The sequence below is a fragment of the Thamnophis elegans genome, chromosome 4 (genome assembly GCF_009769535.1).
Source record: "Thamnophis elegans isolate rThaEle1 chromosome 4, rThaEle1.pri, whole genome shotgun sequence".
Classification (NCBI taxonomy): domain Eukaryota; kingdom Metazoa; phylum Chordata; class Lepidosauria; order Squamata; family Colubridae; genus Thamnophis; species Thamnophis elegans.
The window spans coordinates 86058424-86071101 of record NC_045544.1 but is presented as its reverse complement, the minus strand read 5'-3'; the positions used below and the strand labels follow the sequence as shown (position 1 = coordinate 86071101).

General features: G+C 40.0%; 1 protein-coding gene across 1 annotated transcript in view; it reads left to right on the top strand.

Moving 5' to 3' along the window:
• Positions 1 to 12678, top strand: part of DNAH14 (dynein axonemal heavy chain 14) — a 227018-nt gene that overhangs the window by 108059 nt on the left and 106281 nt on the right. The window contains exons 42-43 of the mRNA XM_032216059.1: positions 841 to 910; positions 6609 to 6826. Coding sequence (XP_032071950.1) covers positions 841 to 910; positions 6609 to 6826 — 288 coding nt within the window. The remainder of the gene's footprint in view (positions 1 to 840; positions 911 to 6608; positions 6827 to 12678) is intronic.

The window sequence follows — 12678 nt, the reverse complement described above, 5'->3', positions numbered from 1 at the left end:
AGAAGTACCTCCTGAAGGTCCCTAAAGCCTCCAGAGGGCTTAAACTGACCCTACGAGCAAACCGGAAGTCCGTTCCCAAACTTCCGGTTTGCCCATAGGGCTGGTTTTTTGCACTCTGGAGGCTTCAGGGAAGCTCCTGAAGCCTCTGGAGGGCCTCCAGGGGTGGGGAAGGTTCTTTTTGCCCTTCCCATGCTCCTATAAAGCCTCTAGAACCTGGGGAAGGTGAAAAATGGCTTTAAAAAAAGCTGAACTCAGCTGGCCAGTGTGCACATGCGCGCTGGCCAGCTGACAGGGCAACTCCTCGCATGTCCTGACAAATGGCTCCATGTGCCACCTGTGGCACGCGTGCCATAGATTCACCATCCCTGTTATAGGGTTTCCTGTCTAGGGAGGGGGTTGGACTAGAGGACCTCCAAGGTCCCTTCCAACTCTGTTGTTCTATTCTATTCTATTCTATTCTACTTTCCTTTCTTTGGCAATCCACGAACCTCTATTTGTTTTGTTGTAAGCATATTCCAATGTACTTTCTTTTCTAGCTTCCCAGTTTTGCCTGTTTAGCCAACACTCTTATGGTGACTACAATTAGAAACAGAATTCACAGCCTGATTTTATTATGCTTTATTTCTATTTGTGTAAGATTCAAGAGATTTCATTTGATTGGGAACTTCCCAAAATTTCTTATAAAATTATTTTAGTATTTGGCTTTGTAACTGTAATCTTCCATTCATTTCATGATTTTAAGGAAATCCAGCTCTTAGTTATGTTTACCATTTGTAAGTTATGTGATGTTTACCTAATACTATCTATTACAGTATAATTACTCTCATTTCTGCTTTTTAGCTGAATACAGTGAATATAGCTGATGCAGTTGTGCCTGATGAAGTTGGACAATCAATAGAGAATATTCAATGTTAGTATAATCTTATCATAACAAATATGGAAATTATTTCATTATCGTGTGTATCTTAGTTAAAGATTCAACATAGACAACTTTTTGATATTTAACTAATTATGCTCCAGCTCTACTGTAATTAGTTTCAACATCCTCCCTAGGAACAAAAAGGTAGCAATGGAAATCATGTGATGGAAACCTGACCCTTAGGTTTCTTTCCATATGCATCTGGATATTAACATTCCATTGAATTAATACATAGCTATTACTTTGTTCTGTTGTGTGTGACTATGGAGAGAATGAATCAGATAAGAAACTGAACTCCACAGATCAGTGTGGGAAGAAAAAGAAATGTGAACCTAAAGAGGCAGAACATAATGAAAATCTTGAGAATATCAGGACATGCCGTAGGAGGTTTGTTAATGGTAGCGTTAGGCCACTCAGTTTTTCTCAGCCCAACTCACCTCACATGATTGTTATTGTGGAGAAAATAGGAGGAGAAAGGAATATTAGGTATGTTTGTCACCTTGAGTTATAATTTCTACATCTATTGCCTCTAGATGTAGAAATTATAGTAGGCAATACGTTTATAGATGATGGAAGCCAGTGCATGGCCACTGAATTCTAGCAAAATGGCATCTAAGATGAAATTCAGCTCTCCTACTGATTCTGTTTCAGGAGAGTCTGCTAGATATGTTGTCTCCAAAAGGTAGGGGGGTGTGTGGGGGGGGGTGTATACAGGGACCTTACAGGTGCTCTTCCATAACAGACAACAAAGAGAACAATAAATGAAGCAACGTTGTCATTCCATACATTGCAGAAATATTGGGAAAGCTCCAGGAGATCTTCAGCCAACACAACCTATGTGCACACTTCAAACCCAAGAATACACACTAAAGTCAAAGCTTGTCTATCCCAAGGATAAAACACCCAGACACAAACTAAGAAACATATGCAGTACAATGCAGTGATCCATGTGCAGATCTGTATATCAGGGAAATAAAACAACCACTTTATAAACGCATGGAACAACATAGGAGAATAAACCCATCAGGATTAGATTCACAGTCCATTTGCATTTAAAAGACAAAGGCCACTCTTTGGAACACAGCAAAATCCACAATTTGGACAGAAAGGATCGCTGGTCATATATGTCAAAATTGAACAATCTTCGCTCTGTGGGTGGGGGAGGAATATGACATCATCTATTTCTAGTCTACAACATAGTCCTTTCAACAATTCCAAGAAGGTTCCACACTCATTTACACTGCTCAGGTAACCCTGATGACACAGATAAACCTCCAGGTAGCCCTAACAACTCATTAAAAGAATGGAAATGACCAGCTGTCTGCAAGGAGTATAAAATTCTTACATTCCCCACAATCTAGCCAGAGTTGAAGAAGTTTCTTGGATGAGAAGCAAAATGTATTCAAAGAAAAACCAAAAAGTCCAGTTGCCTCTTGAAAAAGCATCTTTGGGATGACAAAGTATAGTACTTTTGTTCAATTGTAGGCGTCTTTTTTGCTTGTTAAGTCAGGTGATATAACTTTTGACTGTTGCATTATTAAATATATCAAATACAATGAAATAGTTTATATAAAACTAAGCAGCATTTTTCTGGGATGTCAGAAAGACTCAAAATTCACTACTAGATATCTGAAAAATATGCAGAGAAATGAATCAAAGAATAATAGCTCTTAAATTTTAATTATTTGAAGACTTTTTTATAAGTTTCTGTTATAAATTAGATGGTCAAGGGAAAGGTCTTACTTAATAGAATAATAGAATAACAGAGTTGGAAGGGACCTTGAAGGTCTTCTTGTCCAACCTCTTGATTAGGCTTGAAACCCTACACCACTTCAGACAAATGGATATCCAACATCATCTTAAAAACATCCAGTGTTGGATCATTCACAACTTCTGGAGGCAAATTGTTCCATTGATTAATTATTCTAACTCAGGAAGTTTCTCCTTAGTTCTAAGTTGCTTCTCTCCTTGATTAGTTTCTACCCATTGCTTCTTGTCCTACCCTCAGGTGCTTTGGAAAATAGTTTGACTCCCTCGTCTTTGTGGCAGCCCCTGAGATAATGGAACATTACTATCATGTCACCCCTAGTCCTTCTTTTCATTAAACTAGACATACCCAGTTCCTGCAACCGTTCTTCATATGTTTTAGCCTCCAGTCCCCTAATCATCTTTGTTGCTCTTCTCTGTACTCTTTCTAGAGTCTCAACATCCTTTTTTACATCGTGGTGACCAAAACTGGATGCAGTATTCCAAGTGTGGCCTTACCAAGGCATTATAAAGTGGTATTAACACTTCAAGTGATCTGGATTCTATCCCTCTGTTTATGTAGCCTAGAACTGTGTTGGCTTTTTTGGCAGCTGCTGCACACTGCTGGCTCATATTTAAATGATTGTCTACTGGGAGTCCAAGATCTCTCTCACAGTTACTACTATGAGCAAGGTACCACCTACAGTATACTGTACCTGTGAATTTCTTTTTCTTCCCTAAATGTAGAACCTTACTTTTTTCATCATTAAATTTCATTTTGTTAGATAGCGCCCAATGTTCAAGTCTGTCAAAATCCCTCTGTATCTTAAGCCTACCTTCTGGAGTATTGGCTATTCCTGCCAGCTTGGTGTCATCTGCAAATTTGATGAGTTCCTCATTTATCCCTCATCCAAATCATTGATGAAGATGTTGAAGAATACTGGGCCTAAAACAGAGCCTTGGGGTACTACACTGCGTACTTCCCTCCATGTAGATGCAGTTCCATTGAGGACTACATGTTGAGTGCGGTTTGTCAGCCAGTTACGAATCCATCTGGTGGTGATGCTGTCTAACTCATATTCTTCTACTTTATCTAGTAGTAGGTTATGGTCGACAGCATTCCTCTGGTCCACAATTGTGTCACTTTGTCAAAGAATGCAATAAGATTAGTCTGGCATGATCTGTTTTTGACAAACAAACAAACCCATATTGGCTTTTGGTTATTACTTTGTTGGCTTCTAGGTGTTCGCTGATTCGTTGCTTGATTATCTTTTCCAGAATCTTCCCTGATATTGAGGTCAGGCTGATAGGTCTGAAATTTCCTGGATCTATTTTTTTTCCTTTTTTGAAGATGGGAACTACATCAGCTCTTTTCCAGTCCTCTGGCAGTTCCCTGGTACTCCAGGATCTCTGAAAGATATAGTTCAGTGGTTCTGAGATCTTGAATGCCAGTTCCTTCAGAATCTTGGAGTGTAATCCATTTGGTCCTGGTGGTTTGAACTTGTCTAGGGTAGACAAGCGCTCACTTATTATTTTCTTCCCTATTTCAACTTGTGCTCCTAATCTGATTTTTGTGGTGCTGGTTTTGATAGGTTGGACTATTTTTTTTCCCCTTTGTGTAAAGACAGATGCAAAAAATGAGTTAAGTAGTTCTGCTTTCTCCCTGTTGCTTGTCACCTTCTTAATACTTTCTCCTAGCAATGGACCAATTGTTTCCTTTACTTTTTTCTTATTTTTAACATGTTGGAAGAAGCTTTTTTTGTTATTTTTTACTTTTGTCGCAAGCCTTTCTTCTTTGTGAGCCTTAGCTTTCCACATTTCATGTTTACAGGCTTGGGCTATTTGCTGATATTCTGCCTTAGTTATGTGCCCCTCTTTCCACTTTTTATACTTTTCTTTTTGTCTTTCACTTGAACTTGAAAAAAGTGTTACCCCTCTTCACTTACATAAATTTAGTCGCTTCTGTAACTTTTTAATTAGAATAAACTGATCTTCTATAACATTTTTTTTTTAAAAAGTCTGGTACCACAAATCCAAGAATTGTTTCTTACTGCACTTTAAGGTACAATTTAGGGTTCCTTGGCATTGTCAGTTTTCCCAGTAAGTCTGTGTTGTAAAATTAGGGGGGTCTTCTGTTGAAGTGGCTGTTGCAGCCCTTACACTCTATGTTGTAGATGATGCCTTTTTCCTGGGGCTGCTGGGTTTTTTGGTTTTCTTAGGATATGTTGGAGGTTTTAGTTGGTTTGTGTGCCATGCTAATCCATGTGTTTGTAATAGTCTGTTGGTGTTTCTTAGATGTTTTTGATGTATGACAGTATTATCCTTTTCACAGCTTGAGTTGGTTGTACTCTATCAGATTGAGTAGTCAGATGGATATCCATTTTGTTGGAGGCATAGATGATATGTTCCCTTTTTCTGATGTTGAGGATGCTGCAATATGTTTGTGTTGATCTAAATAGTTTTCTTACATAGTTTCTGTTGTGGGAAGTTGAGTTGTTACTTTGGTAGTGGAACACTTGGTGTGGGTGGCTTTTCCAATAAATTTGTATTTCCAATTTGCCATTGCTGTCTTTGCTGATGGATAACATGTTGTTTTCTTTTTCCCTTGTAAATTTTATATCTTTGAAAATGTTGTTAATGGTTTTCTGTGTGTTCTCCAGTTGGTCCTTTTTTATTATGATGACAAAGGTGTCATGTACAGATGACTATGGATGTGAGTCCTTTACAACATACAGTGTAAAGATTGCAACAGCCACTATGTAGGACAACAGGCAGAAAATTAGCAGAACAGAAGACATGATGAAAGCTCTTTAACCTCACATAACCATAGTTTTAAGTGGGGAACTGTGAACATCCTTGTCCAAGCCAAGGCTAAAAAACTAGAGAATTCTTGAAATCCTGGCACTCTAACAAATCAGGCATCAATAGGCACATAGACGTAAACAACATCAATGTACTATTCAAAAAAGCAACCAACAATATCAGTGCTAAAAAACCTCCTCATCAGCAATCAACACCCAAAGACTAATACTAGCAAATCAAAAAGGATCTGCCAAACAAGCTAATAGTAAAAATCACAATCAAAGAACCACCAAGATCATTCCCACCACCACCAGGACAAGCCACTAGAATATAAAATCAGAATAAACTCCACTCCCTACTAGCATTGACTATATTCCCAAATTGGGTAATGACACATCTGCAAACAACAATCAAGATTAGAAAGCACTAAGCAGTGTGTGTGTGTGTGTGTGTGTGTGTGTGTGTTCATTCTTAACTATTCTTACAATTCCAGGTGGCATAATGATCCCATAGCAGATTTTTCTATTGTTCCCAATTAACATATTGTAATGAACCATTTAAAAAGCAATAAAACATCATAATTTCTTCTCTAATTTGATTATCAGAAAATAGATAATTTGAGAATAGGATTTAAATATGTTTTTCAAAAAAACAAATGGATGTGTGATTTTTTAAAATAAAATGTGAATATTGTTTTAAATTACCATATTTTTTGGAGTATAAGATTCACCTTTTTCCCTCAAAAAAGAGGGTGAAAATCTGGGTGTGTCTTATATACTGAATACAGCATTTTTGGCCTACCAAAATCCTGCCCCCTTTGCAAATGGATGTGCAGAGGATTTGAGAGGTGTGCAAAGTACTCCTGAGAGCTAAGGAGGGCAAAAAAAGAGCAAAAACAGTCTGTTTTTGCCCCACCCAGCAGCCAGGGGCACTCTAAGAGCCTCCAAAAGCTCTGCATGTCCCCCCCCCCCTTTTGCGTGCAGAGGGCTTGGAAGGCCTGCAGAGTGCAAAAACTTTTTTCTTTTAATTTACCTCTTCAAATCACGGTGCGTCTTACACTCCGGTGCGTCTTGTACTGAAAAATACGGTACTATTTTACATTTTTAAATGTACTTAAACTAGATTTTTTTTGTTCTTTTAGGTGAAACTGCTGTTGACTGGCAGTGGATTATCCTGGATGGTCCAGTAGATCCACTTTGGATAGAAAACTTAAATTCTGTGTTAGATGACAGCAGAATATTATGTCTTGCTAACAGTGAAAGAATTTATCTATCATCAGCCTTCAGAGTGATATTTGAAGTGGACAGTGTGTCTGAAGCCAATCCAGCCACAATTAGTAGATGTGCCATGGTTTACGTGGTAGGTTTTGTTTAAAAAAGTAATTGTATATTTTCACATGATATATATTTTTCATTTGCCATCTCTAGAACAATAGCACAAAATAATTATATTTGCAAGGAGATGAGTGATTTAATGCTCACTTAATGAATTTCAGATGTAAAATGTGTGCACTTGACTAGATAAATATATTCCATAATGAATATTTCATAATACAGTTTCATTATGATTTTGTGACTATTCTGGAAATTAGTGAGATCAGACCCAACCAAGATCCCAAGAAGAATGAAGGCATTACAGATTCATTGCCCACCTACCTTCTCTTCTGCTGATTGTTGTTTGCTACAAATATACTTTTGATTTTAGTTTTTTTGGGGGAAAGAGGGATTTTTGGCATCAAAATAGATGATCCTAGCAACAACTAGAAACTTTTCTGAGTTTGCTGTTCTTATTCTGTTCATATTAAAACTCAGGAATAGATCTGAGAATTATCAGAATGACAGATTTGTATGAAAAAGATTTCAAGCTGCCCCAAGAAGATTCATTTAATCCTTTTTCTTAAAGAAGGTGACTTTCTACTGAGTCCAACCCATTTTTCTAAACATTTCTTCATTGCACTAAACCAGGGCTGTCAAACTCAAGGCCCATGGGCTTGATCTGGCCTGCAGGGTGCTTAGTTCTGGCCTGCGTGGCTGCCCTGAAAACAGTGAAGGACTAGCCCGTGGTGCCTCTGTCACTGAAATGGAGCTCAGGAAGGCTACGTGCGCCCCTCCTGAGCTCTGTTTTCACTGGCAGAGAGCTGCAGGAGGCCCTCACAGCCGTTCTCCCTGATCTCTCCTTCCTCCGATGGAGACAATGGATCTCCCCAGTCCTGAGTGGGTGCCTACCTGCACAGCTGCCCCTGACACAAGTGATGTCAGCTGACCATGCTCCACTCCAACCCACGTCCATCCCACCCATGTCTACTGGCCCCCCAAGATCAAACACAACCCTGATGCGGCCCTCAATGAATTGAGTTTGAAACCCCTGCACTAAACTATCTGAATCGTATCTTGTTAAAGTATACCGTGTTTCCCCAAAATTATGACATGTCCTGATAATAAGGCCATGCCATATTTTTCCTGTGGGCAAAAAATATATGCCCTCCCCAATATTAAGCCACCTGGACAACCCGCCCCTCCAACTGGGCAGAGCGCCACTCACCAACCTAGCGATATCCCAAAGGCGCAAATCCGTAGGAGCTGGGGGAGGGGGGGCAAAAGCACTCACATTGCTTGATGCCTTTGGGATACCACTAGGGGGTTACCGGACAGCTGCTCTCATGAGCAGCCACCCAGCAATGGCCCTTTCCAGCTGGGCAGAGCATCAGTCACCAACCCAGTAATATCCCAAAGGGGACTAAGCCACATGGCGCTCTGCCCAGCTGGAAAGAGAGGTTTTGCGAGCACTTGTTTTGCCTCCAGCTCGCGTGCTTCCCAGTCTCACCATTCCAGCTCTCCCTGCAGCGCCGGGCCAGGGCAGCGGTGGCACCCGCCATGGCCCTGCAGCCGCAGCCCTGCTGCCACTGCCGCCGTGCTCCAAGCATGACCGGCTTCAAACCTCCAGAGATCCACTGCCAAGTCTTCTGGCAGCGGCCGCTCTGGGACTATGCTTTATGGTTGTGGGCTGGCTGTTGGAAGACTCTGGTGGGACAGAGAGTCTTCCCGCAGCCAGCCCACAACCATAGAGCGTAGTCCTAGAGCGGTCGCTGCTAGAAGACTCGGGAGCAGATCTCCGGAGTTTGGAAGCCAGTTATGCTCGGAGCATGGCGGTGGTGGCAGCGGGGTTGTGGCAGCGGGGCCATGGCGGTGGCGGCACCCTGGCCCGGCCCTGCAGGAAGAGCTGGGCATGATGAGGCTGGGAGGCACATGAGCTGGAGGCAGAACAAGTGCTTGCGCAACTTCTTTTTCTAGCCAGGCAGAGCACCACGTGGCTTAGCGCCTTTGGAATATTACTGGGTTGGTGAGTGGTGCTCTGCCTGGCTGGAAAGGGGGGTTGCCAGGCGGCTGCTCATGAGCGTGGTCACCTCATGGCGGCTTTGTGGCAGCACAACACAGCCATTTGCCCCTGAGGCTGGGCCTGGCTCTTCGGGCGCCCGTTCACAAGAGAGCAGCCACCCGACAACCCCAAACCAATAAGCTCCCCCCAATAATAAGGCCCAAACAAAATGGGGGGTTCAAAATAAAATAAGACCCTGTCTTATTTTCAGGAAAACATGGTAAGATTTTAACTTGTACTTCACTCTCCTATAACTTAACAGGTATATGCTAATAATCATATATTCATTCTTTAATAAACCATATCCTAGGCATTATGAAAGAAAAGGTGAGTAGTTAGCTTTAGAAAGGGAGCAATGAAAAATACTTCTGGATCACATTGTGTAAATATAGTGCTATACAGGAAGTAGAATAATGAAGTAGAACAAATAGTAGCATTGACATAATTACATATCGTGGGATCATATTTTTTAAATCTTTGACTTTGAGCTCAAACACTAGCCTAATTGGCATTTGAATGAAATAAAAGTTTTTTTCCAGGAAGCTTAGTAAAATATTCCTCAGTTTCAGATGATAAAATCATAGGTGAGGTATTTTCCAGTCAGTTAGCACCTAGTTCTTTGAAACTTATTTTACATTCTTGGTAATGTTGTGAATAAAGCTCTAATTGCGTACTTTGAGTGGGGGCTGCATACAGTACATGAAACCTGCGCACATAGAAAAGGGCAAAACAATGACTTGGATCTAGAATAATTATTCTGTGAAGAGCAAGAACCTTTAATCCAGCCAGCAAGAAAAGGCATTATTTTAACCACTTTTCCCTTTCCTCTACAGTTTCTCATATTCCAAAAGATAATTAGAGCTATTTTTAATAATAATTTTAATTATTCTAAAAGTAGATCTATTTCATGAAAAGGACATTTTTAAATGAGAGATTTATAATTATCCAGGTAAAGGGCCTATACATGACTATAACCAATATTATTTAGTACTATTATCAGAGAGGACTATTATTTCACTATATTTGAAAATAAACTTCAGCAGGCTTTCTATTTGGAGAGTCCAGGGTTTGCTTTCTGTTACTCACTAGGCAGTCCCAACCACTCTGTCTACAAGGGTCTCTGCTACAGATAAATTCTCATATATGAAAGTATCTTTCTCTTTCTTGTACTTCCTTTCATCCGTTTCTATTCTATTTTGATGGGGGTTGCATCTAGATATGTATTTGGGATGCTCAAAAATAGGGTGTTGTTGTCAAATTATCTAAATTTGATAAATCAAAAGTGTTTTTGTCAAATCAGATTTGTCTCGATTCATGCATTTGAGTAAATTAGTTTGATGTAGTCTATTCAAAGTGTTTATTCAAATCATTGCTATGCATTTTTCTAAGTTTGGTTTGTGGTCACTCATTCATGCACATAACAACTTATTGGGCCATGCACATCTTATAAACCTCCCCTCCTTCACACTTTCTGTCTAGGTTTCCAGACAGCATACAAGATACACAGCCATGGTCAACATCTAAGAATAATTATATCCAAGTAACTTTCAAACCAAACACAGAGGTACATCAGGCTTTTTTTGGAATCCACAGAAATCTAATGAATTTAAAATAATAGCAAAATTTACTGGTTACAATATACACTCTTCTCACACAGTCAAAAACACAGACTTATCCCAGTGGTGGGTTGCAATTTATTTTACTACTGGTTTGCTTGCGCGCACACATGCACCCATGTGACGTATCTGCGCATGAGGAGAAGCATCCGGGCGCGTGGGTAGAGCTTCCCACTGCCGCCACTAATGGTTCGCCCACCTCTGACTTATCCCCACATCCCTACTTAGCCTCATGCCTTTTAACTAGGCTACTAGGCATTACCTAAAGGGATAAAAGATGCCAAATCCATATATAGAACAATGGAAAGTTAGGCGAGAGGAGGGAGTTCAGGACATATTTTATTCTCAAAATACTTGCCTTGTTGATTCTGGTATCAGTGATAGTTATCAGTGATATGTGAGGGGTGTTATTATATATATACTCAGTGCCAGTTTCCTATGTCTGTTTCTGATGACATTTCTCCTTCGATCTTTAATGACTTGCTCCTTTTTATCTACCTCTAGGAAGGGACCTTTCTGACAAGATTCCTGACATTTTGTTTTTGTTACATGCCTGCTTTGTTTTTTATGATGTTCACCATGATGGCGAACCTATGGCACGCATGCCACAGGTGCGGAGCCATATCTGCTGGCATGCAAGCCATCACCTTCAGTGTGCATGTGTGCACCAGTGGACTGATTTTTGGCCTTCCATAGGGCCGGCGGAGGCCCTTTTCACCCTCCTCAGGCTTCAGGAAAGCCTCTGGAGCCTGGGGAGGGTGAAAAATGGCCCCAACGGACCAACTGGAAATTCGGAAACCATCCATTTCTGGCTTCCCTGAGGGCTGTGGGAGGCAGTTTTTGCCCTCCCCAGTCTTCAGGAAAGCCTCCGGAGCCTGGGGAGGGTGAAAAACAGGCAAGTGCAGGTGGGCAGAGTGCATTGCATTGTGGTGTGGGGCACAAATGCGTGCATGCACAATTTTGGCACACGTTTACAAAAAGGTTTGCCATCAATGTTATAGCAGCTTCAGTGTAGTCTTACACAATATTAGTATGCTTCAGTGTTAGTTTCATTTGGTTATCATGTTAATAAATTATCTTAGAAAGCTTATTTATTATCAATATATACTGCATGATATTTATTCTATAATCCTTTAATTCTCTATGCCATTTTCTAGCCTGATTTTTAAAGCATAATTTTAGAATTTTGGTCCACTAATTTTATGTATGTAACCTTATATTTTATTACTAGAGATGGAATAATAAAGATTAAAAAGCAATTCTTTCTAATGCCATTAATGGTCACCTAATTGCTCTTAGTAAACTAAGTAAACTCAGCAAGTCCTTTTTAAAGTTTAAATATCAGTCTCTTAGTTTTAATTTCACTGTTATGTGCTATCAAATTATTTCCAATTCCTAGTGACCACTTAGATATAATTTTTTCCATGACAATCAACCCTACCCTGATCTTTCAGGTCTTCCAATGGTAAAATCATAGCCACTGTAACTGAGTTCATCCTTCATGCTACAATTCTTTTTCTTCTCTTAGCATTTGAGCCTTTCTAGAGAACTAGATCTTTGCATAATGTGTTGATAAGTAGGATAATTTGACCTGATCATTTGTGCTTCAAGTGAGAACCTCATAAGCCATTGTTTGTTTTCTTGGCTATCTATGATATTTTTAGTCCTGTTTTCTTATTGTGCCCATTGACTTTCAGTACTAAGGCTTGCAAATCCAGCTATCAAGTAGTACCCGTATCAGCATAACACAGGTTACTGATGTATCTTTCTTCAGTTTTAAACCATATTCATCTTCTTCCAATCCAACTTTCCTTAATGTATTCAGTATATAGTTTGAAAGAAATAGTATTATACCATATTTTCAGAGTATAAGACTTACCTTAGTTTTTGGGGAGGAAAATAGAGAAAAAAATTATGCCTACCAGAATTGGCTAGCATTTTTAGTCTGGTTAGCTTCAGCACATATGTTTGCTGGTTTGAGTGTGCATGCTTTTTATCCCCTGGACTACGTATTCCAAGTGAGGCCACACTGATTAACAACCACTTGCAATCATTACAAACAATCATTATTGAAGGCAAGTGAGAAGTCTATTTGGACCAAAAGGAGTACACTTTAAAATTAAGCAAATGTTTTGGAAGCATAACTAAATCCTTGTTCTCTGCTTTTTCTGCCCTTCCGAAGGGGGAAAACGATACCTCCCGCCTTGTAGTTGTGTATTT